We start from the raw sequence: 27,382 nt of genomic DNA on the forward strand, positions 1-27,382 counted from the left end.
GGTAAAAGTGGTGAGCTGCATATAGTCCCTCTATTAATTCCATTCATTCCACATTTGGATCCATTTCTTGGGGCACCCCCTGGCCACATAAACATACTTTTCCCGAAACATGCACCAGTCCATGACTTTCTTCCAGGCACTCACCGCAGGGGTCAGTGTCGCCCCCCCATTTCTGGGCTATGTTACGTGTTGCGATCATCAGCCCCAGTGTAACCCAGGTCATCTGGGTGTTGTGCAGATCAGTGGGTTCCCACACATTCAATAAACATCTCTTTGCTTCCAACGGGAGAACCCGATGCAGCACCTCTCCCATAACCGCGTGGATTTTCTTCCAGTACTTCTGGATCAAGGGGCACTCCCACAGTATGTGCAGAAAGGTGCCTAAGTGGCCACAGCCCCTCCTACACCCTCCATCTGTCGCTCTGCCCATTCGCACCATCCCGGGCCCTGTGATATAGACCCGGTGCAGAATTTTAAGTTGCACCAGTCTCAATTTCGCTGCCATGGCCACCACCCACGCTGAAGACACGGCTGCCACCCAATCTTCCTTGTCTAGGATTATACCATCCCCTTCCCACTTCTCTTGCAGCTTCATGAGGGGGTCTACAGAATGAAAAACTAATTTTTTATACGTGAGCGAGATGGCCTTAGTCGGAAGATAGCCATCCAGGAGTCTGTCTTCGAGGGGGGCTGCCTCCGGGGGTGTCTCCCCCTTTGGGAGACAGGAGTATAGGGCATGACGGACCTGCAGGTATCGAAAGAGTTCCGTAGAGGCAAGCTCATACTCTTGCTGTAAGGTGGGAAATGACTTAACCTCTCCCTTCACCCAAAGATCGCCCACTTTTGAGATGCCTATAAGATCCCATTTATCAAAGCCCTTAGTGGACCAGAGACATCCGAGTTGCTCTGAGGCCCATAGTGGCGTCGCCCGGGTTATCTTGCGATCCCAACCCGTACTCCTGGTGGGCGCCCTCCAGACCTGTACCGATAGTTTGGTTGGCCCGGTTAAGTGGCGGTCCCCAGCGGTTGAGTAGAGCGCTCGGTCGTAGTTCCCGCCTGGCAGGAGCCACCGGTCCATAGCATATCCCGGATCCCCAGCTTGTCTATAGATACCGTGGTTGATGGCTGCCAAGTGTGCTGCCCATTAATATTTTTTAAGGTCCGGGAGGGCTATCCCCCGTCATACCAGGAGAGGTTCAGTTTGGGCAGGGCAATTTACCGTTCCATAGGAGGCGGCGTTGTAGGGTTTCAATCTCTCTGAAATAGCTAGCGGGGACTGGGTCCAACGAGTTTTGCAGGATGTAGAGGAACCTGGGCAGGGACATCATTTTAAACAAGGAGGCCCTGCCCAGTAGCGAGAGCGGGAGACCCATCCAGCGCTCCGAATCTCTTTTCAGTCGCTGCAAAGGGGGCAGTAGATTACGGGCGAACCGGTCCGCCTGATTAGTGGTTATCTAGATGCCAAGGTATCTGAAGCCATGTGTGGTAATCTGTATCGGGCAGCCCACAGGGAGGCCTCCCAGGGGGCCCCGAAGGACATATAACACTGACTTGAGCCAATTTATGGTGTATCCCAAGTATCTACCAAAGATGGCGAAGATATCTAACACTGCCGTTAGCGAGGTCTTTGGAGAGGCCAGAAACAGCAGTATGTCGTCCGCATATAGGGAGATGCGGTCCTCCCACGACTCGGTCCACTTAAGACCACGGATCATGGGGTCCCTCCTTATCCATGATGCCAGAGGCTCCAGAGCCAAGGCGAACAGGAGAGGGGAGAGCGGACACCCCTGCCTCGTACCCCTGCCCAACTCAAACACATCTGACTTTTTGTTATTAACTACTATCTGGGCTAGTGGCTTCGAGTAGAGGAGGCGCACCCATCGGATGAATTGGGGCCCGAAACCCATTTTTCCTAAGTCCGTGAATAGGTATTGCCATTCCAGCCGGTCAAATGCCATGGAAGCGTCAAGGGACACCAGGACCGCCTCTTCCTGGATTGTGTGGGAGCTCCCTATCACTCCGTGCAGTCTACGCAGGTTTAGCGCCGTATTCCGCTGGGGCATAAAGCCGGATTAATCCGGGTGTACGAGGTTATTAATGACCTTAATTAGTCTGTTTGCAAGTACTTTGGCCAGGATTTTGGGTTCGGCATTCAGTAGGGAGATCGGTCTGTATGAGGTGCATTCAGTACGACTTTTCCCCTCTTTGTGAATCACCACTAAAGTCGCGATTCTTTGATCACGGGGTAGTTCCCTGATCTCCCGACTCTCCTTGAACATATTGCACATGTGGGGGGCGAGGATGTCGGTCCCTAGTTTATATAGTTCTATCGGTAGGCCGTTGGGTCCCGATGCCTTCCCCGGGCTGAGACCCCTGATAGCCAAAGCCACCTCGTCTGGCGTAAGGGCCCCCTTCAGGTACGCAAATTCCGAGTCTGAAAGCTTGGGCAGCGTTATATCCCTGAGAAGGTCGGTAGACTCCTGTGTCGTATAGGGATTTCGGGAGGCATAGACCTGCTGGAAGTGCCGGGAAAATGTGTTCGCGATGTCTTGGGGGTCTGTGATTGTGTTCCCGCCTTCGTCTAACAGTTCCGGCACCAATCTACTCGCTAGCTGTTGCTTGTCCAGCCATGCGATTAGCTTCCCCGCCTTATCCCCTTGGTCGTAGATTCTACCCAGTGTCTCCCTACCGAGTTCCTTGGCCCTGTCCGTGACAAGGGCCTTGTAGTTGTCTTGCTTCAGGTGTAAGTTATGTAGGGTATCAGGGTGGGGCTGTTCTGCCACCTCCCGTTCTAGACGGAGGATATCGTGCTCTAACGCCTCTTCCTCCTTGACCTTTTCTTTTTTAACCCCCGCTGTCTGCGAGAGGGCCTGGCCCCTCACCACCGTCTTAAAGGCTTCCATAAAGTTTGGTGTGAGCGCACCGATCCCTCATTTTCCAAAAAGTAGTGTTCCATGGAAGCACGGACTGTTTTGTGCACCACTGGGTTACGAAGGTGCCTGGGACTGATGGGGGCCACACTCCCAAACCCGTGATGACCCACCGCCACGCGCATCCATAACGGGGAGTGGTCTGATATGCCCCTCGCCATGTGTTTGACCTCTTTCACGTGTTGCACTTGGTCCGGGGGAAGCAATATGTAGTCTATTCTAGATTGGGTATTGTGGGCCCCCGAGTGGAAGGTGTATTGCGAGGTATCTGGGTGGTGTGAACGCCATGCATCCCGCAACCCCAAGGCCCCCAAAAAGTCTGGCAACCAACTGTTGGAAGGGCGAAGCTGTCGTGGTGGGTTTCTATCGCGTGTCCCATCAACTACCGCATTCAAATCACCACCCACTATCAAGAGTCCCTCCGGGATTGTCACCAGAATGGAGCCCAAGTCCTTAAAAGCTAAGTCCTGGAGGGCTGGCGGTACATAAACCGACATGAGGGTCAGCAGTCTCCCCTCCCATCGGCCCGACACTCCAACGTACCTCCCCCGGCATCCACCCATGTAGCGTTGATTGTGAGGGGAAAGGAGGTTTTCAGTAGAATTCCTGTCCCTCTCGACCCCGAGGTGAAGCCAGAGTGTGCCGCCAGGTAGTATCCCCACCTGTTAAGAGCTTTACAGGAATTCCCCACCAGATGCGTCTCCTGTAGGAGTATAACGTCAGGGGAGTGTCGCTTAATATATTGCAGCACCACGGTGCTCTTGACTTTGTCCCCCGGCCCATTAACATTCCAGCTCATAAGCTTGAACCCTGTGTCACATTGCAGCTTGATAGACATTCACGTAGCATATATGTATCTGAGTCTCCGGATTCTGATGCCTTGCTGATTCCCAAAGAAAACCACCCTAAAACAACACTTAATTCCCTCCCAACTACCCCCCTCCCTGCTCCCCTGCACTCTGGGCTCTGAACTGCCCATGATACAACTATGCAGAGTGCCTGTCGCCCACTAACTTTAGACTAAATGAAGAAATGTGGGGGTATACCCTCCTCCCTCTCACCCCCCTCCCACTAATGTCATAGAAAGGCCCACCAGCCTCCTCTGCTTGCCCACAGTACCGCAACTCTCGTAACTCGTGTGGAACGTAGCCATGAGGCGACTCAAGCCCCCACCGATCTCCAGCAGACCCCAAAGGCTGTCAGAAAAGTCGCTGTATTAATCTCGTTGCGAGCCTTGTTCCAGTGAGCCGCGCCGTCCATCCAGCCACTCAGATGCTTCCTCCGGAGTCTCAAAGAAATTGGTCTTTCCCCCAGCTTCCACCCTGAGTCGAGCTGGGAATAGCATGGCGTATTTAAAGCCTTTGTCCCTCAGGCGTTTTTTGACTCCCAAGAATGATCTGCGGCGTTGCTGAACTGCCTGGGTGAAATCTGGAAAGAAGCTGACCTCTGAGTTATCAATTCGTATGGGTGGAGCAACCCTGGCTGTTTGCAGTATCAGGTCCCTGTCCCTATAGTTCAAGAGTCTAGCCAGTAGGGGACGAGGAGGGGCCCCCGGTTTCGGTCGCCCCCCCGGCACTCGACGGGCTCTCTCCACAACGAAGATATTAGATAGGCCCTTGGGCTGGAGGCGCTTGACAATTAGGTTTTCCACAAAGAGGTCTGCAGCCGGCACGTTATTGCGCCTACTGCGGCCTTCATGGTCGTCCAGCTTCCCTTCCATGAATTTTCTGAATGGCTGGAGGTCCTGCATCTCCCTCTGGAGCTGGGTGGTGTCGCCCACGAGACTTGCAGTCGTGATTTCCAATTGTTGGACTTTCTCCCTGTTGGTTGCGAGGTCCGCTCTGATCAGCATGACTTCAGAGGAAAGTGCGTCAATCCTTTGCTCCAGTGAAGTGCGGATCCCACCTATGGCGTCCAGCACGTCCTTTATGGTATGCTCCGGGGTTTCCGCATCCAGGACCTCTCCCCCCTTTGGCGGTTGCTGCGTGGTCATAGTAGACCTGGGACAGGTGTATTTGTCCAGTTTGTTACTTTGGGTGGACTTCGGGCCCCTCGAGCCCGACATGGCCCCCGGCCGGATCGCTAGGGTGTAGGAGATGTTGGATCCGGGACTGTTCGTGGGGGACAGCGGGCTCCAGACAGCTACACCCGGGGGTCCCCCCGTCACTAGCCCAGGAAAACCGCCGGCGTTGTCTTTCCCTCCCGGAGGGCCCCTCACCTTGAGTCCCAGCTGATGGTCCTGGTGTACTCCGGTCCCCCGCTGCTTCACCGCCTCCCGGCCAGGCCCCTGCGTTCTCCGGTGGGCCTACCTCCGTGGTCCCTGCATGGAATCACCCGGGGGGGTACCGCCGGGGGCCGAGCTCCCCTCCACAGCGCCTCCTCGCCAGTCGCGCCCCAAGCCTCGTCGGGGAGTGGACGCCCCACCGCCGGCAGGCTTCTCCGGGGCCTCAGACTCTTAAGCGTCTTCCCCACTCCTTGCGGCGCGAGCCTATTCCTCTCAACTCTCCCAGGGCCTCTGGATCTGCTGCCCCGGTGGGGCCCGGGGGGGTCGGATGTGCCAATCGCTCCCAGGCGGGGGTCCGATCCCACCTCAGAGAGCGCCGCGGAACCACCGCTGGTCGAGATCCGGAGCGCGAGGCTTCTGCCCGGGGGAGCCGCCCACTGTGGGTCCCGGCTTGCCTCGAGTCCCAGGCTGCCGCTTTGCGTGTGTGCTGCAGTCGTTGCCCCACACCGATTTTGGCGGGGAAGGGCTCTGTGGGCTCCGCCGAGCCTCCGGTGGCCGATGCTGGCCTCGAATCGCGGATGTGGTTGACGGATAGTCGCGGGAGAGACGGTGGACGTTAGAGAGCTCCGACTACGCGGCCATCTTACTTCGCCGCCAGGCCACGCCCCCAATAGGAGGAGATTTTAACATGACACTGGACAATAGCATGCACCGACACCCCCGAGATGAACTCCCCCCTCGAACACTCAACTAGCAAACTTTCTAATAGTGCTGGCCTGGTGGATGTCTGGAGGACCCTCAACCCATTTACACAACACGTCACCTGCCACTCTGTGGCCCATGGTAGTATGTCTTGTATTGATCTCCTCATCTCAACTGCCTCTTCTCTAACAAAATTTAGAGATGTGAAACACCCATCAAGAGGTATATCAGACCACACCCCCATGTGGGTGAGATACTGTAGGGGTACTCCAAGAGTAACGGACACCATTCCCATAAATCTGTGGTCTCTAAAACTCCCAGCAATACAGGAGGGACTCCTAAAACACACAATCCATTATTTTTAGGAAGATAAGCATTCCGTCACTTCCTCCCTGACACTCTGGGAAGCCTACAAGGCAAGCCCTATCACTGATGGTGGGACACAAAAGATATAAAAATGCGAAATGCTCGAACAAGAGATCCTACAGCTCGAGAAACAGTTGGTATAGGATGTACAAATGGATACACAACACCGCCTGCGACTGAAACAGCAATAATATAGGGACTTAGTGAAAGATGCGGCTATGATCAAGGATAAGAGATGGGCGAGAATGTGCTAACAGATGGGTGGTGGAAGTGGAGTCACCTGACGGAGAGCGTCTGAAAGACTCAAAAGCTATTGCAGACACTTTTTCAGCCTACTACTCACAAATATACTCGTCTGACTTCGGAACAAGACTCCCTGACTTTCCTTGACTTTCCTTGCGGATAGACCTGTGGTATTGTGCAGCCTATGGCATGGGATGTTATGAATTGGAATGTGATGGAGTCACTGGAGCTCTGCATTCTTATTGTGGTCAGTTGCTCCAGTGCCCCTTCATTGCGAGACGTACTACCTGATTAAACCTACAATTCAGCCTTTAAATCGCCTGGTTTCTTCACTACAAATTTGGTGACGATCTGGTCGGAACCTACAAGAAGTTATCACCGTGCTGACTTTATCCTGGAAAAAGAAGGAAGGGGCCAGGGAGCAATTCATTATTTAACTGTCGGTTTGGACAACGTATTCACTCGTTTTGCTTAATTTTGTAATGTTCATCGGTGAAACCGAGCGCCGGGTTGTTGCTTAGCAACCCTCCGCTTTAAAACTGCTCACGCTCAAGGAAATCTTTGAACAGCCTGCTCAAGCGCAAACTTCACAAAAGGCCTGAGCATTTATTCTCTTTACTTCTACGTTAATTTTCGACATCAGCTCAGTGCTAAGTGACGTTTGGTTTTGGCCGTTCACAACGGAGCTCACAGCAGAGTTGTTTTCGAGTACATCAATACAAACATTACTGGAATTTCAAGTGCCTAGCGCGAGTGCACAACAACATTTTATTTTTCTCTGTTTCATTTAGTATGTGTCCAGCGCAAGCTACTTAAAGCTTCTTCAGTTACCAGGACACTATCTGTTACTAAGACACTAACTTTATTGAAGGGCTGAGCTAACAAATTAATTTTTCTTAATCTATGTTTTCAAAAACCAGCTCAGAGCACATCTTTAATTAAATAAATACAGTCTTGAGTCGTACCTGTGAATCTCGACGATTAAGGACTTCAAAATACTATCCATTTTCCTGCGATGAAGGTCATTGTGCTTCGTGTACTTCTGCCTCAGTGTTGGCTCCAAGTGCTCTGATTCCGGTTTTTTTTTCCCTGTGAAGACCACAGAGTTTCCAGCATCTAATTTTTCCAGCCTACAGCTCCCCCCCGTGGTCTTCTCGATTATTGCACATTTACAGTTCTGTGATGTGCACACATTCTCATTACCAAATATAAACCAACATGTGCATATCTAGATCTCTGTGATGTGCACACACTTTTGAAGTCAGCATTTGCACGTATATTCTTCTGTGAAGTGCACACATTTTCAAGTTTAACTTCAAGTTATTTCGGCCACTGTTTTCTTTCACTACATCTCATTATTTCAGCAATCTACACATTTTAAAGCAAAGATTTACTCCTTCAGGTGCAAATTCTTCAGCGATTTGCACGCTTTGAGGAAGCAAATTTTTTTTTCTTCTCTTCCTTTTCTCATCAATGTCTATGCAAAGTATTTCACCACCAGCGCCTTTTTTACAAGAACCAGGCGAACCTCTCCTAGAATGGAAACTTTGGATTTGTTCTTTTAATGCATATTTAATTGCCATTGATGCTACAAAGTTTAAACCAGACAGGAAAAAAGGTTTGATGTATTACCACTTAGGAGTTGAAGGGCAAAATATTTTTGACCATTTACCTGACTATCCTGATATAGATGAAAATGATCTTGATGAATTTGAACTCGCTATTGCTCAACTTGACAAATATTTTACCAAATCTAAAAATCTTGTAGTTCATAGATTTAAATTCTTTACGAGAGTACAAAAACCCACAGAGAGTATTGACTCATATGTTACTGCTTTGAAGGTTCTAGCTGCGACTTGTGAATTTGAAGAGTTTACTTCACAGCTAATAAGAGATCAGCTTGTAGTTAGATTTAATTCCCAAAAAATTCAAGAACGTCTCCTCACTTGTAAAAATCCATCTTTAGATAAAGCTATTGACATAGCTAAAAGTATTGAAGGCTCTTGTCAAGACGTGAAGTTTTTAGAAGAATCACTTAATAAAACAACCATTTCTGGTGCTGTTATCAACAAACCTATTTCCAATACTGATAAAACTGATAACAAAAAGTTCAAAAGTGTTTTCAAATCCACGACTCAAAGTCCACAAAATCAACATTATCCGCAATCGTTTTCTCAAAATCGTAAAATCATTTGTTTTAGGTGTGGATCAACCAACCATGTTTCCAATTTCAGATATTGTCCTGCACATGAGCAACAATGCAAGAAATGTGGTAAAGTGGGACATTTTTCAAAAGCATGCAGAGGGGGTAGGTTTAACAACCAGGTTTGCTGCGTAGTTAGTGAAGATAATGGTGCTGATGACAGCAACAGTGATGTTTTACTTAAAGAGTTAGCATTGGTGTGAGATGTGTCAAGCAAGATAAAACTTCATCTGTAGTTGACCTGGAAATTGAAGTTTGGATCAATGGTACTCCTATCAAGCTTCTGTTAGACACTGGAGCTCGTATCACTATTATTGATCATATTAAGTACACACAGTCTTGGAATACACATCCTTTACTACCTCCGGATGTCATGACAGTGGCTTTTGAAGGCAGTAAAGTGGACCTTATTGGTTATTTTTGGTCATCCATCAAGCTATTACATTCTTCTATCAATGGAAAAGTTTACGTAGCACGTAAGGGTATCAATGTATTAGGTCTTATTCATCAAGCTGACTTTAATTTAACTATTAGACCTGGTTCAGTTAATCCCATTACTATTGAAAAACCTGATGTATCAAGTATTAATACTTCTGATCACAACAAACAGGACATTAAATGTGTAACTAATGGTCATTACGACTGGGAAAAGGAATTTCCAAAGGTCTTTCAAGATGGCTTGAGGAAAATTTCAGATTTTTTTTATTCTGTGAAAGTCAAACAAGATGTACAACCTGTAAAACACAAGCTACGCAACATTCCGTTTAGTGTTAGAAAAGAGTTATCTGATATGCTATCTGATATGTACGTGCAAGGCATTATTGAGAAAGTGGAGGGCACTCTATGGCTATCTCCCATAGTTTTAGCCAAGAAGAAGACAGGTGAACTCAGGATGTGTGTGGACTTGAGAATTGTCAATGAGGCCATCTGGGTAGACAATTTTCCTTTACCCAGGATAGAAGATCTCATTATGAAAATTGGTCAGTGTAACTGGTTTACGAAATTGGATCTTAGATCAGCTTACCACCAGGTGGAATTAGACAAAGCATCTCGCCACCTCACTGCATTTGTTACACCAGATGGCACCTTTCAGTTTTGCCGCATGCCTTTTGGTATAGCCTCAGCGGCAGCAGTCTTTCAAAGACTAATGTCCAAAATGTTTTTGGTATTTCACAGGTGGCTGTTTTTCAGGATGATATTCTGCTTTTCACTAAAAGCGAATCTGAATATGATGCTTTAATTACTAAAGTTTTGAAAATACTCGAATTCAGAGGTGCTACTTTGAGGAAAGACAAGTGTATTTTCAAGGCCAAGGAGATCGAGTATTTAGGTAATGTTTTTCCTGCTCAGGGAGTTAAACCCAAACCTTGCCTTGTAAAGAGTATCATAGATGCACCTGCACCTAAACATAAAGAACAGTTACTTTCTTTTTTAGGTATGTGTGAATTTTACGCTAAATTTTTAAAGAACTTTGCCAATTTAACAGAATGCTTTAGACCTCTTTTTTAAAAAAAATGCAGAATTTCTATGGTCAGATTCTTGTGATCAATTTTTCAAAATTATCAAAGAAAGAATTGTGAATGTACCTGCTTTACAGTCTTTTTTAGAAGGTAGAACCACCGTTGTAACTGTTGATGCCTCTGAATATGGGCTTGGAGCTGTTCTTACACAAGTTGACAATGGGCATGAATTTACCATAGGCTTTGCATCCAGGAAACTCAGACCTACTGAGCGAAAGTATTCAGTAATCGAAAAGGAACTTCTAGCTTGTGTTTGGAGTGTAGAAAAATTTAAGGCATATGTATGGGGCAGACCTTTCATACTCAAAACTGATCATTGTCCCTTGGTGAACATACTGTCTGGTAAGAAGATTAAACACACTACAGCCAGAATCTCAAGATTAGCTACAAAACTTTTAGAATTTACTTTTTCCATCGAGTACATTCCTGGTGGGAAAAATTCTCGTGCTGACTGTTTGTCCAGAATTCCTATTGATGAACCTGAGAATCTTGAGTGGGAAACAGAGATTGAAGAGTGCTTCATTGCCTATATAGGGGATGCCACTTTTTGTGAGAAAGACTGGGTCTCTGCTATTGAGTCTGACTGCATTCTTAGCCAGGTCATTACTTTTGTAAAATCAGGTTGGCCCAAGGAAACTCTATTGCAACATGAACTTCAGATGTTTTGGAAGGTTTTAGATGACCTGTCTCTCGAAGGTGACATCTTAGTGCGAGGAGACAAACTAGTGGCACCTTTGTGTTTTCGCGAACTTTTAATCAGTTTAGCACACTGTGGTCATTTAGGTTCCACCTTGACCAAGAGAAAGCTTAGAGAAAAATGTTGGTGACCTCGCATGGATTCTGAGGTCGAGGAATTTGTCTCCAACTGTGTCACATGCAAACTGAGTGACAAAGTCTTGATAACTGAGTCTCAAGTGGAATCGGTCAGTTTTTGTCCCAAGAGAGCTTGGCAGCGGATTGGGGTAGATTTTTTAGGTCCTTATCAAATTCTTCCTAATCACATGAAATACTTCATTGTCATGGTGGATCATCTTTCTAGATGGGTCGAAGTTGAAGCAATTTCTGAGCCTACTACCAAAAAAGCAATTGAATGTTTTCAAAAGGTATTTTCAAGGGAAGGTCTACCTGGTGAAATTCTCACTGATAACGGAGTTCAATTTTCTTCAGTTGAAATGTCAACCTTTTTAAATAAGTGTGCTATAAAACATTTGAGGACACCTCTTTATCATCCTCAAAGTAACGGGAAAGTTGAACGTTTCAACAAAGTACTTGTAGAATGTATTCAGTCTTCCATTAGAAGCAATGTCTGTGTTGCCAAATCCATTCAAGATTTAGTTTGGGCACACCGCACCACACCACATTCAGTGACAGGGAAATCTCCTTTTGAGCTAATGAGGGGAAGGGAACCTACCACAGAACTTTCTCCTTTTTGGACCACAAACATCTCACAGAAAGTTGGGAGTGTCGATGATTGGTGGAAATCAGCTGAAACTAATTCGAATCTTGTCAATTTAAAGAGAACTGTTAAAACTAATCCAGGTTTAAAGAAAGAGTGTAGATTGAAAATTGGTGACTGGGTACGTGTGAAAAATCCAGTACTTGTTAGCAAAGGTCAATCCAAATTCAGAGATCCTGTTCAGATTTGTAAACTAGGCAAGAATTCTGTGAAACTTTCTGATGGGAATTGGTGGGGCATTTCTCGTGTGGCTTTAGTTCCTCATGATATTATGTCTAATGATACCAAGAAATGTTTTTCTTCTTTGCCTAACAAAACTAAGACGTATTCAAAGAGTAATTTAATGACACAAAATATCAGAAGATGTGTTCGCATTCCTATACGACCAAAGAAATGGAATGACTTTGTTCTACGTTAACTTTCTTGATACTGTTTTTTTCTCTTCTTTTTCTTTTTCTTCTTATTGAGGGGGGGTATGGGTTCAGTGTTCTGTAACTGTTGAATCTGTTTTGTAAGGGATTTGTTTTAGGTATTTGTTTTATTATACTGTAATGACCATTTTGACATTTACTTTACATTATACTCTGTTTTATAAAAAGGGAGATGTGTGGTATTGTGCAGCCTATGGCATGGAATGTTATGAATTAGAATGTGATGGAGTCAGTTGCTCCAGTGCCCCTTCATTGCGAGACGTACTACCTGATTAAACCTACAATTCAGCCTTTAAATCGCCTGGTTTCTTCACTACAAGACCCCTTCCGACCCTATCACCAGATGAAACTCTTCTTGAAAGCGACCTCACGGAGGAGGAAATCAAACAAGCCCTCCGATCACTACAGCCGGGCAAGGCTGTTAGACCTAATGGAATGCATGTAGAAATGTACAAACTTACGGCACCCACTATAGGACCTTATCTCCTGAAAATGTTTGAGGAAAGTAGACAAGTAGGCACACGTCCTGAGGAACAGCAACTTGCCTCAGTGGTAGTAATTCACAAAGAAGGTAGGCTCCCTGATCAATGTGCCTCCTATAGGCCCATATCCTTGCTCAATGCAGAGCTGAAAATACTAGCCAAAACTCTTGCACTCCATTTGACTGCACTGATAATGAAACTGGTTCATCCTGATCAATTGGGGTTCATTCCTAGATGAAACACAATGCTAAAACTATGACGACTCCATGGAGTCTTGGGGCGAGCACATAGAATTAAAGAGGACGCGATGATTCTGTCACTTGACGCGCACATGGCTTCGATACTGTTAAATGGCCTTATCTTTTAGCTGTGCTCCATCATATGGGCTCCAGCCTAACTTTCCTTTCCTGATTGTGACTACTATACTCGCAGCCCTTGGCACGAGTGGTGGTTAATGGTAGGGTCTCGAAGGTTTTTCCCTCACAGAGGAACGCAGCAGGGCTGCCCTGTTTCTTCCCTGATCTTTGCCCTGAGCCTCGAGCCACTAACGGCATGGATCAGAGAGGACGCCCTGATGCGGGGCTTACAGAGGATGGAGGACTTGGAGGATAGAATATCATTGTATGCTGATGACATTCTCCTGTACATTGCCTCTCCCAGGTCCACTGTCTCCAGGCTAATGACATTTTTTCCGATTTCTAGGGAATACTCGGGGTACTTAATGAATTGGTCCAAATCGGTGATGTTCATCCTCCAAGGTCCGACGCCCCGCCTTCCACCTGGATGCGAGATCCAAGTGGCCCAGGAGAGTCTTTGATACCTAGGTATCCATGTGACCATTGATCTCAAGATATTTATACCCAAAAACCTGGCGGGACTCTTGACACGCCTCAAAAGTTATGTTTGACACAGGTGATCCCTCTCACTCTCCTTATTGGGAAGGGCAATGCTAATTAAGATGATGGCGCTGCCCCGTTTCCTTTATATCCTACAGAACTCCCCATTTTCAATGCCAGACACTTATTTCAAAGCAGTTAATAGCGAACTTAGGAACCTGCTCTGGGACAGAGGACCCCCTTGTATAGCTTTGACAAAATCGACCCGGGGATAGTATGAAGGAGGGATAGCCCTTCCCGATCTTCAAATGTATTATACAGCAGCTCAGCTTACAACTGTCAACTATTGGGCCTACTACCCCAGAGAGGAACCCTCCTATCTCATGGATCATCTGGTCCTCCAGAGAGGGGGCTACTTCCATGCATTATATACCAATCCATGCCACTTATCCCTAGGGGGACGAACTGCCCTAACAGTCTCCCTCTGGCACTCAACTCTACGGAAACTAGGGTGGGAGAAGAGAATCACACACACTACCCAAAGTAAATTTGTATTGTTTGGTCAGTTAAAACCATAACAATATAAAAGACATTTAAACATCAATAAAATTTGCCAGTTTTTAGCACTTGACATCAATATGTAGCTGATACAATGTTACACACTGGTAATTAAACATACTACCCCTTTATGGAATGCAGAATTCTTTGGCACGATGGCAAATAGACAGAGTTTTGACAAGTGGGATCTGATAGGGATCTCCACTGTGGGAGACATATGCACAACCAAAAGGGGTAATTCAATTTGCTGACTTACAAAAAACATACAAATTAGCCCCCACAAAGGCATTCTGATACCTACAAATCTGGCATGCTTTCTTGGCAGTATTTCCCTCCGATGAAGCCCTGCCAGAATCGTCTCCTCTGGATGACATTGTTGGCGGAACCCCTCTCCACCAGGTAACCTCACTCAAGTACCATAAACTCATTAATAATTCCCCAGACACTTTTGCCCAGCTCTGTGAGGTCACCGGCACTACCATAGGATCATTAACCATACTATGCCTACTCAATATAGCGGAATAGCAGACCAAATGTGGGTCACGCTAGGCATGTTGGTAGCTGAACGTAACCTAGCACAAATGTGGGGGGCGGTGACGACGCCATCCCTGAACGACTGGTAAAGAGACCTGGATTTGTGCATGTTGGCAGAGAGATCTGTATACAAGAGTAGGGGGTGCCCAAAGAAATGGGAGAGGGCTTGGGATAGATGGAATACATACAGAAGTAGCCCATGTACCGCTCCGAGAGCAAGAGCTTCCGATGCGACAGTATAGGTATTAACGATATAATAAAAGTAGGGAGTATGAATGTGTTGCCTTGCCCACCTGGCATTGTTAATAATATGTATAATAGTCTGTTGTCCCGCAAACCTCCCTATACCAAGTGTCAGAGACAGAATTTAACCAGAAATGTTATATCATTTAAGAACAAATGTACAGAAATTAGTGATCATAGTACAGCAAACGTATGTCAAGTGTTGCATACCCTTTTGTCAATAAAAAGAAAGTGGAAAACGTACTCTACCATCTTTTTTCCCCCTCATCTTAATGTGGACAAAGATATTGATTGCTTTTTTCAAATCCATAAAAACCTAGTCAGAATAGAATCTAACTTTACAGTGGCTAGTAGGTGTTTAAGTTTAGACAAATTACTCAAAACTGTAAAGAATTACCTACTTTTAGCAGCGGTCAGTCTGCCTTTCTAAAGCCAGATTGTTCACATCTGACAAGATTAGGTAAAAAAAAGGTCCACTTGTAATACTAGACTCTTTGCAACAATGTTATCATTTATATTCACTAAAGGCCTAAGAATAAGACATATTGCTGCCTCTTGGGCTGCCTTTTGGCTGTTTTAGAGGATGGGAAGACATGTAAGGGTTCCAAACATTTAAGAAATTAAGGACTTAGAAAAATAAGAATACAATTCAACCCAAAAACCATTGAGGCCAGGGGTTTGGCTCTTTTTAATAAACAGCTTTTACCTATAGAAATATATTTTTCTTGTCAGGAGAGAGCCTCAGTTTTTGTTGGCTTTTTAAAATTTAAATCCAAGTGTAAATCTTTTCATATTTAGGTGAAAAATCTGAAGTAAATATCGGTTTATAAAAATCAACATACACATTGATGATATCGGTATCCTTGTATGACTAAACTCCATTTTCCTCTGTTAGGGACTCATTTTTAGTCTATTTCTTTTTAGCTTCAAGATGGTTTGCTAGTAGTTTCCCAGATTTGTTTTGAACGCTGTAATGTCTTGCACTACTTTTCACTTAATACCATATGAACATTATCTATGAAATTGTATTAAATTGAACTTTAGCTTTAACCAATTCATCCAAAGAATACTTGGTATTCAGAGTATAAAAATGAGTGTTTGAGTTTCTTAATAGTGTATAAAACTATGGATGGTGGTCAGAGCTTAAGAATGTGCCATTCTCTAAGCTCAATAACATTTGAGATAAGTTTGCTTAAGAAGATGTCATCGATCCTAAATTTGGGAGTTATGTACCAGAGAAAAGAAAGTATATTTTCTCAAATCGGGATTCCATCATCCACATAAATTACCAGATATCTTTTATTAATAGCTAAATAGAATTACTTTTGCTTTCTCCTAGGGATACATCCAGATTTTTAAGTTTCTCAATCTAATTTCAATACCAATCAAGAATTCAAAGTCTAGTGATTTCATTGCAATGAAATCCCCAAAAATATGACCGGCTTGAGTAAGACCATCAACAATAAAAATAGTGATTGAGGTTTTAATAATAATTTATTCAATGATGATTGACCAATTACAATCATTGTCAATTTCTTTATAGTAGGGGAAACAAATATATTACCAGCCAATCATGTTTTAAGGCTTCATGGTCAGCCTTAAGTATAGATAGATAAGAAAGTACTTTTCATCTTTTTATAGGATTACTCAGACCTTTAACATTTCATGAAATCACACTGCATTATGAGAGCATACATAAATATACATAAGCACAATCCATAGATGTTACAATATAAATGAACAAAATGGATATAAGCGCTGAAAAGTACAAGCAAAGTATACATCACATTGTTAGATAGAGGAGAAGGAAAAGAAAAAGATGTTAAAGATAAATGAAATCACTAAAAATCAAAAAAGTGACAGCACAAGCCAAAACTATGGAGACTCAAAAACATGCCACAAAACACAAATGACACATCTCATGCTAGGCAGACTGAGAGATGTCAAGACAAGATCAATAATGCAACAAAAAAACACTGCAAATATACCAACCTGTAATGAAAAAAGAAACAGGGCCAAAATACATATAATCAAAAGTTATTAAAAAACAAGAAGATGGGTAATCATTTAAAGTAATACCAATCAAAAACATGTTAAGCAGAACAAATTAAAAAAAAAAAAAAAATCGGTGATTTGGATATTTCCATTTCCCCATCTCTAATCTGCTGAAAAGTTAACGAGCTTGATTGGATAATTCTAAGTAATTGCCTTATCCTTGTATGCTACTTAGAAAAAGCAAGATGGACCAAGCCAAATCTTGCATTTAATGATCAATGTGCTTGTCCAAGTTCAAGAAATGATATTCTTTTGTCTGCAGTGACATTAGAAACATCTTTGTGTGAAGAATAACTTGTTGCTGGATCAGGATAATAGCTTTTTTCAATGTTCTGTATTGATGACTTTCAGTAGGCTTAGAAAAATAAGTAAAACACAACTAGGTTTGGTGAACGATGCATTAAGTTTTCTTCTGTTACTCAGTTTGTGTGCTCTCTGCATAGTTAATGTTGTTGACTCCAGATTTGTGGGAATAAATTATTTGAAAATTTAAATGGGATCACGTCCCTCATCATTTTCTAGAAGACCAAATTGTTACTTCAGTTCCTATTTTCTAAATCCTCTGCATGTCTCTTTAGAGTTACTATTTCTTCTTGAAAAAATGTGATCTTCCTAGTAGCAACTTTTTAGCGACTCACTCTTTGCTTCACTTCAGCCACCCTGTTTTCCATAAACAACCATGTATCATCCAACCTTGAAGTCTCTTGTTTGTCTTCACCGCATAAGGGTGCATTACCCCCAAGTGGACCTCCATTACGATAAAAGATGAAGCCTAAACTGGAAAACGGTGGCCATTTATTAGGGAGCCCAGAAGTGCTGGTTTATTTGAAGATACAGGTTGAGGAAAAGCTGAAGGTGTCCTGTCTTGCTTATGAGAAAGACAACTGTCCATTGTCAGAAAGTGTCAGCTAAAGCCCCTAATCAAAGTTGTACTTGGTGTAGAGTAATTTGAAAATATATATTAGTCTGCTTTAACTTTCTTGTTTCCCAGTATGGAAATAAACAAAATCACAAATGATATCAAATTAACAAAACTGTCTGCTTACTGAAGGTCTCCAAACAGAGACTCCAGAACTGCTGTGTACAAGCTAAGCTTCATCTGTACAAAACAACAGGATGATATCAAAATAATTCTGCTTCCCACTTCTTGGAAAACTAAGGGTTAATGCACTTACAGAACATAATAACACTAATATCAGTTTCTTTCTGTTTTCATGTGGGTAACAAAAATTGTATACGACCATTCAGGGGTGAGTAGCGAAAATATACTCATTAAACTCATAAAATTACTTTATCATTTAAACAAAAAGTTAGCACCATCTCTAGGCTAGAACATTAAAAAATCTATTTCTACTTCATATGCCCAAAGATCTTTTTTTAAATATTGCACTGTTGCGTGCTTTCAGCACAGCGTTACATCCAGATAAAGAGCGACAAAATGGCAGCCATGCCAGAGGTGTTCCTCAGAGTGTTGCGTAACAAGGTAAAGCTGCCTTAAATATATGAAAATTAACAAAAATAGCTCACCCCTTTTATCTCCTGGGCCACAGCTTCACCAATGTTCACATCTTCTGCCACTATATGCTCAGTTTCGATGCTAATAAAAACAAAACCACAAAGTCAGTTGGAAGGTGGCTATCTTCAGTGGCATCCAATTTACACCTCCTCAGTGGGTGAGTTCTTTAACTGAGAGAAATGACAATGCTTGTTTTAATTGGAGCTGTTGTTTAGCATGTAATGTCTCTATCTAGAACTAGTTTTTTTTAAAATTGGTCCCAACACAGTTTTGGTCATTTTGATTTCATTTCAATCACTGTGAGATGCTTTCGCAAAGTTTTTTTTTAATGGTGATTTGTTGCTATTGTTACTTAACGTCTTTTACGATATACTGCTGACACTTGGTCAGCCTCATAGTTCTCAACTTTGTCCATTGTTCGACAAGCATGTGAGGTTGGAAGTGTGTGTAGATGCATGGTATTTATGTGGAGAGAATCTGGTTCTGAGTGGTATGTGCTGACAAGCACATTTTCTAATTTAGTGTTATTTCCGACTTTTTTCTTGTTCTTTCATTTCTTCTCATACGATCAACAATGGATGGAATTGAAGGACAGCAGACACAGCGAGTGAAAGGACTGTTTAAGTAGGATTCATAGGCAGTGCAAGCTAAACGTATAGAGCTAGAAATAAATGGTATGTGTGCTAAGGCAGAATGTGTCATTCAGAACTGTAAGGTGGTACCATATTATTCCTGTTGTAATTAAGAGAGATCTGATTTTCCATGACAGAGAAAAATTAATGGACTGGAAGGATTTTCTCTTGGTGAAGAGCACTAGGAACATAACACTGAGATCGTATCCTTTTTCTGTTTTAATTACCGATTTGTAATAAAAGGGCCACAATCCTGTCAGTTTGTTTGAAGGATGTGTAACAATATGCTTAAGTGAATGTCACCTTAATGACAAAATAGTTTAAGGAGTAGTGCAAGCTTTGATTACAGAATATGTTCATTACAATTATTTTATTACGTTATAGAAACTGTTTACTAATTAAATACATATTGCCAATTTGTTGGTCTTCTTGAGTTTCTGGTAATTCTAATTAAGTTAAGTTTTTATGAGGGACACATAACTGTGTTTACTAAATTAAATGTAGTTTTAATTTCTCTCTCTTGGGTATGTCTAATATCTAAATACTTGCAGAACACTCCAGTTTGTCTCCATCAATTCGAAGCCAATCCAGAGAGCATTATGTCGAATCAGGTCAGCCTTTTTGGGTGTTTCCTTCCTATGGCTCAAGGGATCAATATTCAGACTTCTCTCCTCTCACCACCAGATAGCTAAGGGAATGGGATGTTACATCCTCCTCCTTATAATGCATAAGGAATCAGGTGAGTATTGGATAGCTATAGACGTAAAATGGCAAATGGATTGATTTTACATTACCAATTCAGTATTAAAGAGGCTTAACCTGGAGCTTTTCATACCACAGATTCACTCCTGGGAGCTTTCAAAGTTGGATTAGAATATGATTATACACACATAACAATCCTTCCACTTTGTCAAAAGTTTTTTTTTACATTATGAGGTAACAGAATTCCCTGTCTATTTTGTTACCATTTTTCTTGTTACTAGCATTATATGTTTTCAGCAAAGTATTGACACCCTGGGTTTAGTGACTCATGTGCCAGGGATTCAAGATGTTTTCTTGCCTGGCTGATGTTCTAATTGGGCTCCTTCACTGTCTCTATTGAGGTCGAGCTCCAGCAGACGTGCCTTCCTTTTCATGCTCATTGCTCCTTGTCGAACATGAAGCGTTACCTAGTCACAACACAGTGCTATCACAGTTTGCAACTGCATTGGCTTGGGTCTGATGTTCCTTCATCTGGATCGAACTGCCTTGATTCAGCATCCTTCATTCCTTGTTTAGAAGTCCTAAGAATTGACTCAAGGAGCAGAGGACTATGGTGGCCTTGATCTTAATGTATTTAACAGCACTTACTCGAATATTGAGATCCCAGCTCCTGGAAATATCAAGCCCCGACTTCAATCATGCCATATATTTAAAGGGCTTTTATGTTATAGCTGTCTCTTGAATTTTTCATTGGTATAGCATATATCTCCTCTTTTACTTGTAGTGATGACAGATTCCAGTTTGACACTTTGGTGAGGATGTGTGGGCTGCCTCACTACCAGGTTTCTGGTCCTCAAAGCAAGGTTCCACTGTTTAAATTTAAGAACATTGTTGACCACCTGCCTGTTTCTTTGAGGTTTCCTTCACAGTTGCTGGTCTTAGTGGTTCTGGTTTGAGCTGGCAAACGCATTACAATGATGTAGATGAATAATCAAGCTGCAACAAGGTCTCAGTCACTGAAAGATATCCCTCTTTCAAATATACAGTAGCCAGGTTAAATGCTTTTTTTTACCATGGCATTGGTGTTTGTCCAAATAGAAGGATATTTCGATGGCTGTAACCTGCTTGGAAAGGAGGGGAGTCCTTCCCAGATGGGTGAGGAACTGTGAAAGAGAGAGATTGAACATAACAATGTTCTTGTACAACCTCTTTACATCTTTTTATTCTAAATGAGAAGAGCACAAAGGGGTTCAATTTGAATTACTGATTATTTAGTGCATATACACCCCCAGATGCCATATTTGTATACCTGCCCTACATAATGGGCATTAAAAGCTTTTCCATTTGAAATTTGGATTAACATGCTAACACTTGAATACCAGTTGTTTTCTGGCATGAGATTAACTTTTCTGGGCAGAATGACATGTTTTTTCCACTGCTCTGAGCAGGTGATAAATGGCAGTGGGGTCTTACTGTAGGTTGGTGTCATAGAAGGGCAATTCAGTACTTGGGGGGACATGTTCTCTTTCGATGATGGTGTTTCAGGGGCCAAGCTATGCCTCTGTCCACATCCATTCCCAACTATGTCACTGTTACTAGCCTACACCAGGTCAAACTGGGCATGGTATTTCCAAATCTGAGATTATCACACCAGGTAGTCCCAGGTGCAAACACACTAGACCATACAGAACTACCCAGTGCAGTATTCCCATAGAGATACTGATGTCATCCTTGTGTTTTTTGCTTAGATATATATGTCATATATTCATTTATGTGACTGGACATTTCCGATCTATGAATGGATGTTGTGCTTAGTATTGAATAATACATCAAATTTGCTTCATTATAGTTGGATCAATCATATATATATATAAATATAAATATATATATATATATATATTTACACAAAGGTTGCCATTAATTCGTAAACACCAACGCAGTTTGAGGAAATTCCTTTCTTTATTGTGGACTGCAGGCACATTATTCCTCCGTCCAAAAGCACCAAACGTTTCGGGCAACATGCCCTTGCTCAGCACACGAACTGCCACAGCTGTGCTGAATTTATGCCTCATATCCCGCCCTGATGGGACTTCACAATCAAATGCATTCTGGGTAAGGCAGTTCATACATAATCCATAGTGGTAGCTGTAGTCAATAACGTGCACCTTCAATACTTGCCCCAAGTGGGTTACACGGAGGAAAACAAACTGTCCAGCAACAGTTCATACCCACAACACTGAACCTCAAACTCCACTGCCCTCCCAGTTTAGAAGCCGCGGTCCGCAGGTTAAGCGGCGGGGTGTTCCCACGACGAAGGCTCGCCGTAATTTAGTTGCTTACACAAAGGTTGCCCTTAATTCAGAAACACCAACGCAGTTTGAGGAAATTCCTTTCTTTATTGTGGACTGCAGGCACATTATTCCTCCGTCCAAAAGCACCAAAAGTTTCGGGCAATAGCCACCTCCATCAAAGGTACTACTTAGTACACCACAGATTACATCTCAAATGATTTCACTAATGACATCACTGATTAAGACATCAGTGAGCTAAATGTAGCTTGCATTAGACATGGACTTTGACATCACTGTCACTTGTTATGTTATTGACATGATATCATCTGTGAGCAAATGTGCAGTGATGGAAGATTTATTGTTGTGTTGTTACCCAGAACGGGCAAATTTCAACTTTCTTGGATCCTAACCATAATGTGCATTAAGCAGAATTCTTTTCAAAGATTCTTTTTAATAACCTATGATCTTGCTAGAGTAGCATTATATAATGAATCTATAAGTACAGCATTTTCGAAATTAGTGATTTACTGATAATATTACATGCAGGAATTAGGGGTCATTATTAGAAATATGCAGAGTTTAAACTTCACCTGAGAAATTGAGAAATGTAAAGTAATTGTCCCTTTGTGAAGCCACACAAATTCTTCTGACTTCGAAGAGGCAATATTTTATTTCTTAAGCACCAGCTCTCAGCAGACAAATGCCCTGACTGAAATAGGTGGGAAACTAGTATGCAGGATAGTGGATTGCAGCTGTCCCCTTTACCACTGAGGAATATTCTGAGTGGTAGCAAAGAAACACTGCAGTGTCCACACACCATCAATTCCTTGTGCCCCCCAAAGTCCACCCCAAGAAGTACGTGGTGTAGCAAGTGTGGAAATAGTATATGTTAGACTGGAAAATCATCCACTTTGTGATAGAAAGCTGAAAGTTGGTGTCTTTGTAATAGTAATCACATAAAATCAAGACCCCAAGTGGATCTTGATTATGACGTCATGTAGTCTAATCAAAATCCAAGATCAATCAATTGTGAAGCGCACTACTTGCCTGTGAGTGTCTCAAGGCGCTGGGAGGGGGGTTTGGCGCAGCTATGTCTCATCCAAAGAGCTGGGTCTTGAGGCTCTTCCTGAATGCTTACAGTGTGGGGGATCATCTGATGCTGAGAGGGAGTTATTTCCAGGCCTTGCCTGCAGTGTAGGAGAAGGATCATCCCCCTGCTCTGGCTCTTGAGGTATTGGGATCCGATGTTGTGGAGGGATTTGTAGGCGTGGGTGAGGAACTTGAAGGTCACTCTCTTTTCGATTGGAGGCAGTGGAGTTCTTGTAGTTGTTGGGCGATGTTGTATTGTCGTGGGATGCTGAGGACCAGTGTAGCTGCAGCGTTTTGGATAGTCTGGAGTTTGAGGAGTAGAGATTAGTTTATTACGACATAGAGGGCATTCCCGTAGTCCAGTCTGCTGGTTATGAGTGCGTGGGTGATGATCTTTCTGTATTCATGGGGGATCCATTTGAAGGTCTTGCAGAGGATGTGGAAGGTGTTGAAACAGGTGGAAGATACGGCGTTGATCTGTGGCTTTATGATGCTTGGTCTGTGGGTGTGGGAGGGCTGCCGAGGGCTGCTGGCCACCAGGTGTTGTCCCATTCAGGTGGGGTGGATCTGAGGGTGCGGACTTCCTTTTTCTCTGAGTTGAGTTTTAGGAATCTGTTGCTCATCCAGGAGGCGATGTCTTTCATACCTTCCTGGAAGCTGTGTCTGGTGATTTCGGATTCATTGGTGAGGGAAAGGATGAGTTGGGTGTCGTTGGTGTAAGATACTATGCTGAGACTGTGTTTTCTGGCGATGTTGACGAGGAGGGCCATGTGTATTTTGAAGTTCGTGGGGCTGAGTGAAGATCCCTGGGGTACTCCGCAGGTGATCTCTGTGGGTTTGGAGTGGAAGGGCAGGAGTCTGATTCTTTGGGTAAAGCCAGTGAGGAAGGAGCAGATCCATTCAAGAGTGGTTCCCCAGATGCCAGGATCGTGGAGTCTGGTGGTTAGTGTGCAGTGGGAGATGGTGTCGAAGGCCTCTGTAAAAAGTCTAGTAGGATGAGGGCAACTGTGTGGCCCTGAACGAGGAGGGTGTGGATGTCATCCGCGGCAGCTAGGAGGGCGGTCTCCATGCTGTGGTTGCTGTGGAATCCGGATTGGGAAGAGTCCATGATCGAGTTTGCTTCTATGAAGTTAGTGAGCTGGTTGTTGACTATCTTCTCAGTGACTTTGGCTGCGAAGGGGAGGAGAGAGATGGGTCGGTAGTCCTTGAGCTCCGTTAGGTCTGCGGTGGGCTTCTTGAGGAGGGGCTTGACATCTGCAGTCGTCTGGGAATGTGCCTGTTTCGAGGGTGCAGTTGATGGTGCTTCGAAGTTCGGGTGCTATGGTGGAGGCGGCTCTGTGGAAGATGTTGTGTGGACAGGGGTTGATGGGTGCTCCTTTCATGGTCTTGGCGGAGTCTTCTGTAGTGACAGTGGTTCAGGCGGTGATTGTAGGCTGGGTTGCATTGTCGGTTGAAGGAGTAGGGTCGGTGTCTAGGTTTTGCTTATCGAAGTTGCTGTAGAGCCTCTTGATCTTGAGATGGAAGTAGGTGCCGAGTTTGTTGCAGAAGTCCTGGGAGGGTGGGACATCGGACGATTCGCAGGGGTTTTGGTGAATTCTTGTATGATGCTGAATAATTCCATTCAGTTGCAGGAGTTTGAGAGTATTCTGTTCTAGATGAAATTCTTCTTTATAGTTCTGATGAATTTGTGGTGTTCTGTCATGGTGGTCTTGTAGGCAGAGCATGACTCGGGGGTTTTGCTGTTCCTCCAGGCTTTCTCGAGTTATTGGCACGTGCACTTGGATTCTCGGAGGTCAGATGTGAAGTGAAGTGGCTTTTGTGGTGTGTTGTCTGTTGGAGTCCTGGAGGGGGGGCGAGAGTGTCTGCACAGTTGGGGATCCTTCTGTGGAGTGCGTTGGGCGCAGAGTTGGTGTCGGTTGTGGTGTGAGGAGGAGGGCATTTGAGGGTGGAGTTGAGATGGCCGACAAATATCAAAAAATCATTTTAAATCTTCTAATTTGTGTCAAATTTGGTACAAAAGTTAATGTGTACAGATCAGTGCACATCATGTGCCTGCCCATTTTGGATCTAGACTGTGACGTCATAACTATAAAACCAAAATGGCTGCCTATAAGGATGCCAGAAATAAGTTGCACCCACAGTTGCGAAAGGAAACTTAGATTTTGCATCATTTGTATCCTTACAACACATACTATGAACATGTGGATAATGTTTCCATTGTAATTAAACACTATATTACTATATTAAACCCTGATAACATTTCTATAATATGAAACGATGATGGTAGGTAGCAGATTTACTACAGCTGCACCATCTAATTTATTTGCATCTACCTCTGAAGCTGTATTGTGCTCGGTGGTATTTCCGGCAATGCAATCCATCAGCTGCAACTTCTGTCCTTGTCTGAGTTTTCTATTCACCGATCGAGATAGCAGAAAAGACTGATTCTCATGCTTGAAAAATTCTTCCAAATTACCATTTCTTGCCTTACACCCAAAATATAATCTAGCAAACAGAGTGCAATTACTTTTTAACAACGATAGTTTGTCTTTGGACTCAGACGTTTTACACAGGCTGGTGCTGCATAATTTAAGTTTGTTCCTTGGCATTGGTTTTTGGCTTTGAACACGTTTACAACACCTTATGAAAATAGGAGGTATACTGGGATCTACCTATTTCATTTGCTGTTTTCACCGGCATGATAACTAGCAGGCATAACTTTGTTGCTGGCTAGACTGAATAGATCACTGCTCTTCCCCAAGTTATGGAGCTTGTCTATAAATTCTCAATTTTCATTAGACTATTGACCGAAAAAGCAATGCATATGGACAGAGGAGTTTCTTTGTTGCTGTTATGTCTCGAAACTGAAGAAGAGTCTGTTTTTGGAATACTTTACACTGTTAAACATTAGTAATTCAGAAATAGACAACGCTATATTGGTAGTGGCTGTTTCATAGGATTAGTGATCTCTCATGCGGGATCCATCAAGTGTAATTTTAACAAGGGCAAGAAGCAATTCCAGAACTGATCGGTTTCTACAATCATCTCCAAACATTCCATTGAAGTTTTCAGATTTCTGCATCATGTCCCTTCTAACAATTTTAACAGCATCAGAATCTGACTTGTCACAGGCAAATACTAATGGGGGATCCTATGTCATCTTCGAAAGCTAACAGGACATCTCTTCCTTCATTGTATGCCTTCAAACCTATTGTATTTCGGCGAGTTCTCTCTTTTAGTTTGGTCGAGTTAACCTTACCTGCAGTGGAATCGAGCTGCTTTACTCTCCTTGTGTAAGGGTTTACTAAGTCACAGACCTTGAAAATTGTTTCAAATAAAATACAAGTTTAGTTAAAGCTATTCCTTCTACTTAGATCTCACTAGGTGATTTGTTTTTATTCTTTCGTATACTGCATGCTCTGTAATGGAGTCCAACGAAACATTTATGATGGTATTCGGCATCTTATGCGTTCATAGCACCCATAGCCAATTTTGCAATAAGTGCTGTATCATCAACTAACTGGGCACACTGACGAACATTAGCATCCACATCATCTGTTTTTGCTTTATGCTTTACAGATGTATCTGATTCGTTGCTAAATAAATGCTTTTTTTCCAGGAATTGTTTTATGGAACTGGAATTGCAGAACGTGTTCTAACTGGGCTACCATAAAGAACCGCATCACTATATTTTCTTTTCTGCCCCTGTTACAGCTTTAGATTGTCGCGCTTGTCAAAATACTATTTAAGCCACACTGCAGTCCTTAATGTCTGCTTGATACCAGAACCATCATTAAGCCATTCTAGTTCAATATTCATAGGTATTCATTCCAGTTCTTTAAATTTCTTCAGGTTATGGTCTAAAACACTATGGGGCACATGAATCAAGGTAATCATTTGGATTACCAAACAGCAAATTTTAAGGATTCGCTATTTGGTAATCGCAAATGCCTATGAATCCTTAACATTCCCTAACAGTGAATCGCAAATTGCGATTCGATATTAGGGAATGCATTCCCATTCATTCCTATGGGCCTGTAGGCCCATAGGAATGAATGGGAATGCATTCGCAATTGGCAATTACCAAATTGGTAGATGCAAATTGCGAATGCAATTGCAAGGGTGCTAGGGGGTCTAAGGCCCCCCTGATGCACCCCCCAAAAAGGTAAGTGCACATGTGGTGCACACCCGTGCCATAAGGGCATGTGTGTGCACCACACGGCACTTTGAAAAATGCACTTTTGTGCATTTTTCAAAGCATTCGCAAATTACCATCAACTTGAAGTTGATGGTAATTTGCGATTCCTAAATGCAAAGTCTCATTTTGGAAATGCTACATGTATTGCATTTAGGATATCGCAAATAGTGA

The 27,382-nt window shown here is 43.4% G+C and overlaps 1 protein-coding gene across 2 annotated transcripts in view; it reads left to right on the top strand.

The window, feature by feature from the left end:
* HPS1 (HPS1 biogenesis of lysosomal organelles complex 3 subunit 1) overlaps window positions 1-27,382 on the top strand; it is a 365,168-nt gene that overhangs the window by 330,559 nt on the left and 7,227 nt on the right. For both annotated transcript variants that reach the window (XM_085606326.1, XM_085606327.1), the window contains exon 16: window positions 19,069-19,134. In XM_085606326.1, the coding sequence (XP_085462452.1) occupies window positions 19,069-19,134 (66 nt within the window). The remainder of the gene's footprint in view (window positions 1-19,068; window positions 19,135-27,382) is intronic.

The sequence above is a fragment of the Triturus cristatus genome, chromosome 1_2, assembly GCF_964204655.1.
Source record: "Triturus cristatus chromosome 1_2, aTriCri1.1, whole genome shotgun sequence".
Classification (NCBI taxonomy): Eukaryota; Metazoa; Chordata; class Amphibia; order Caudata; family Salamandridae; genus Triturus; species Triturus cristatus.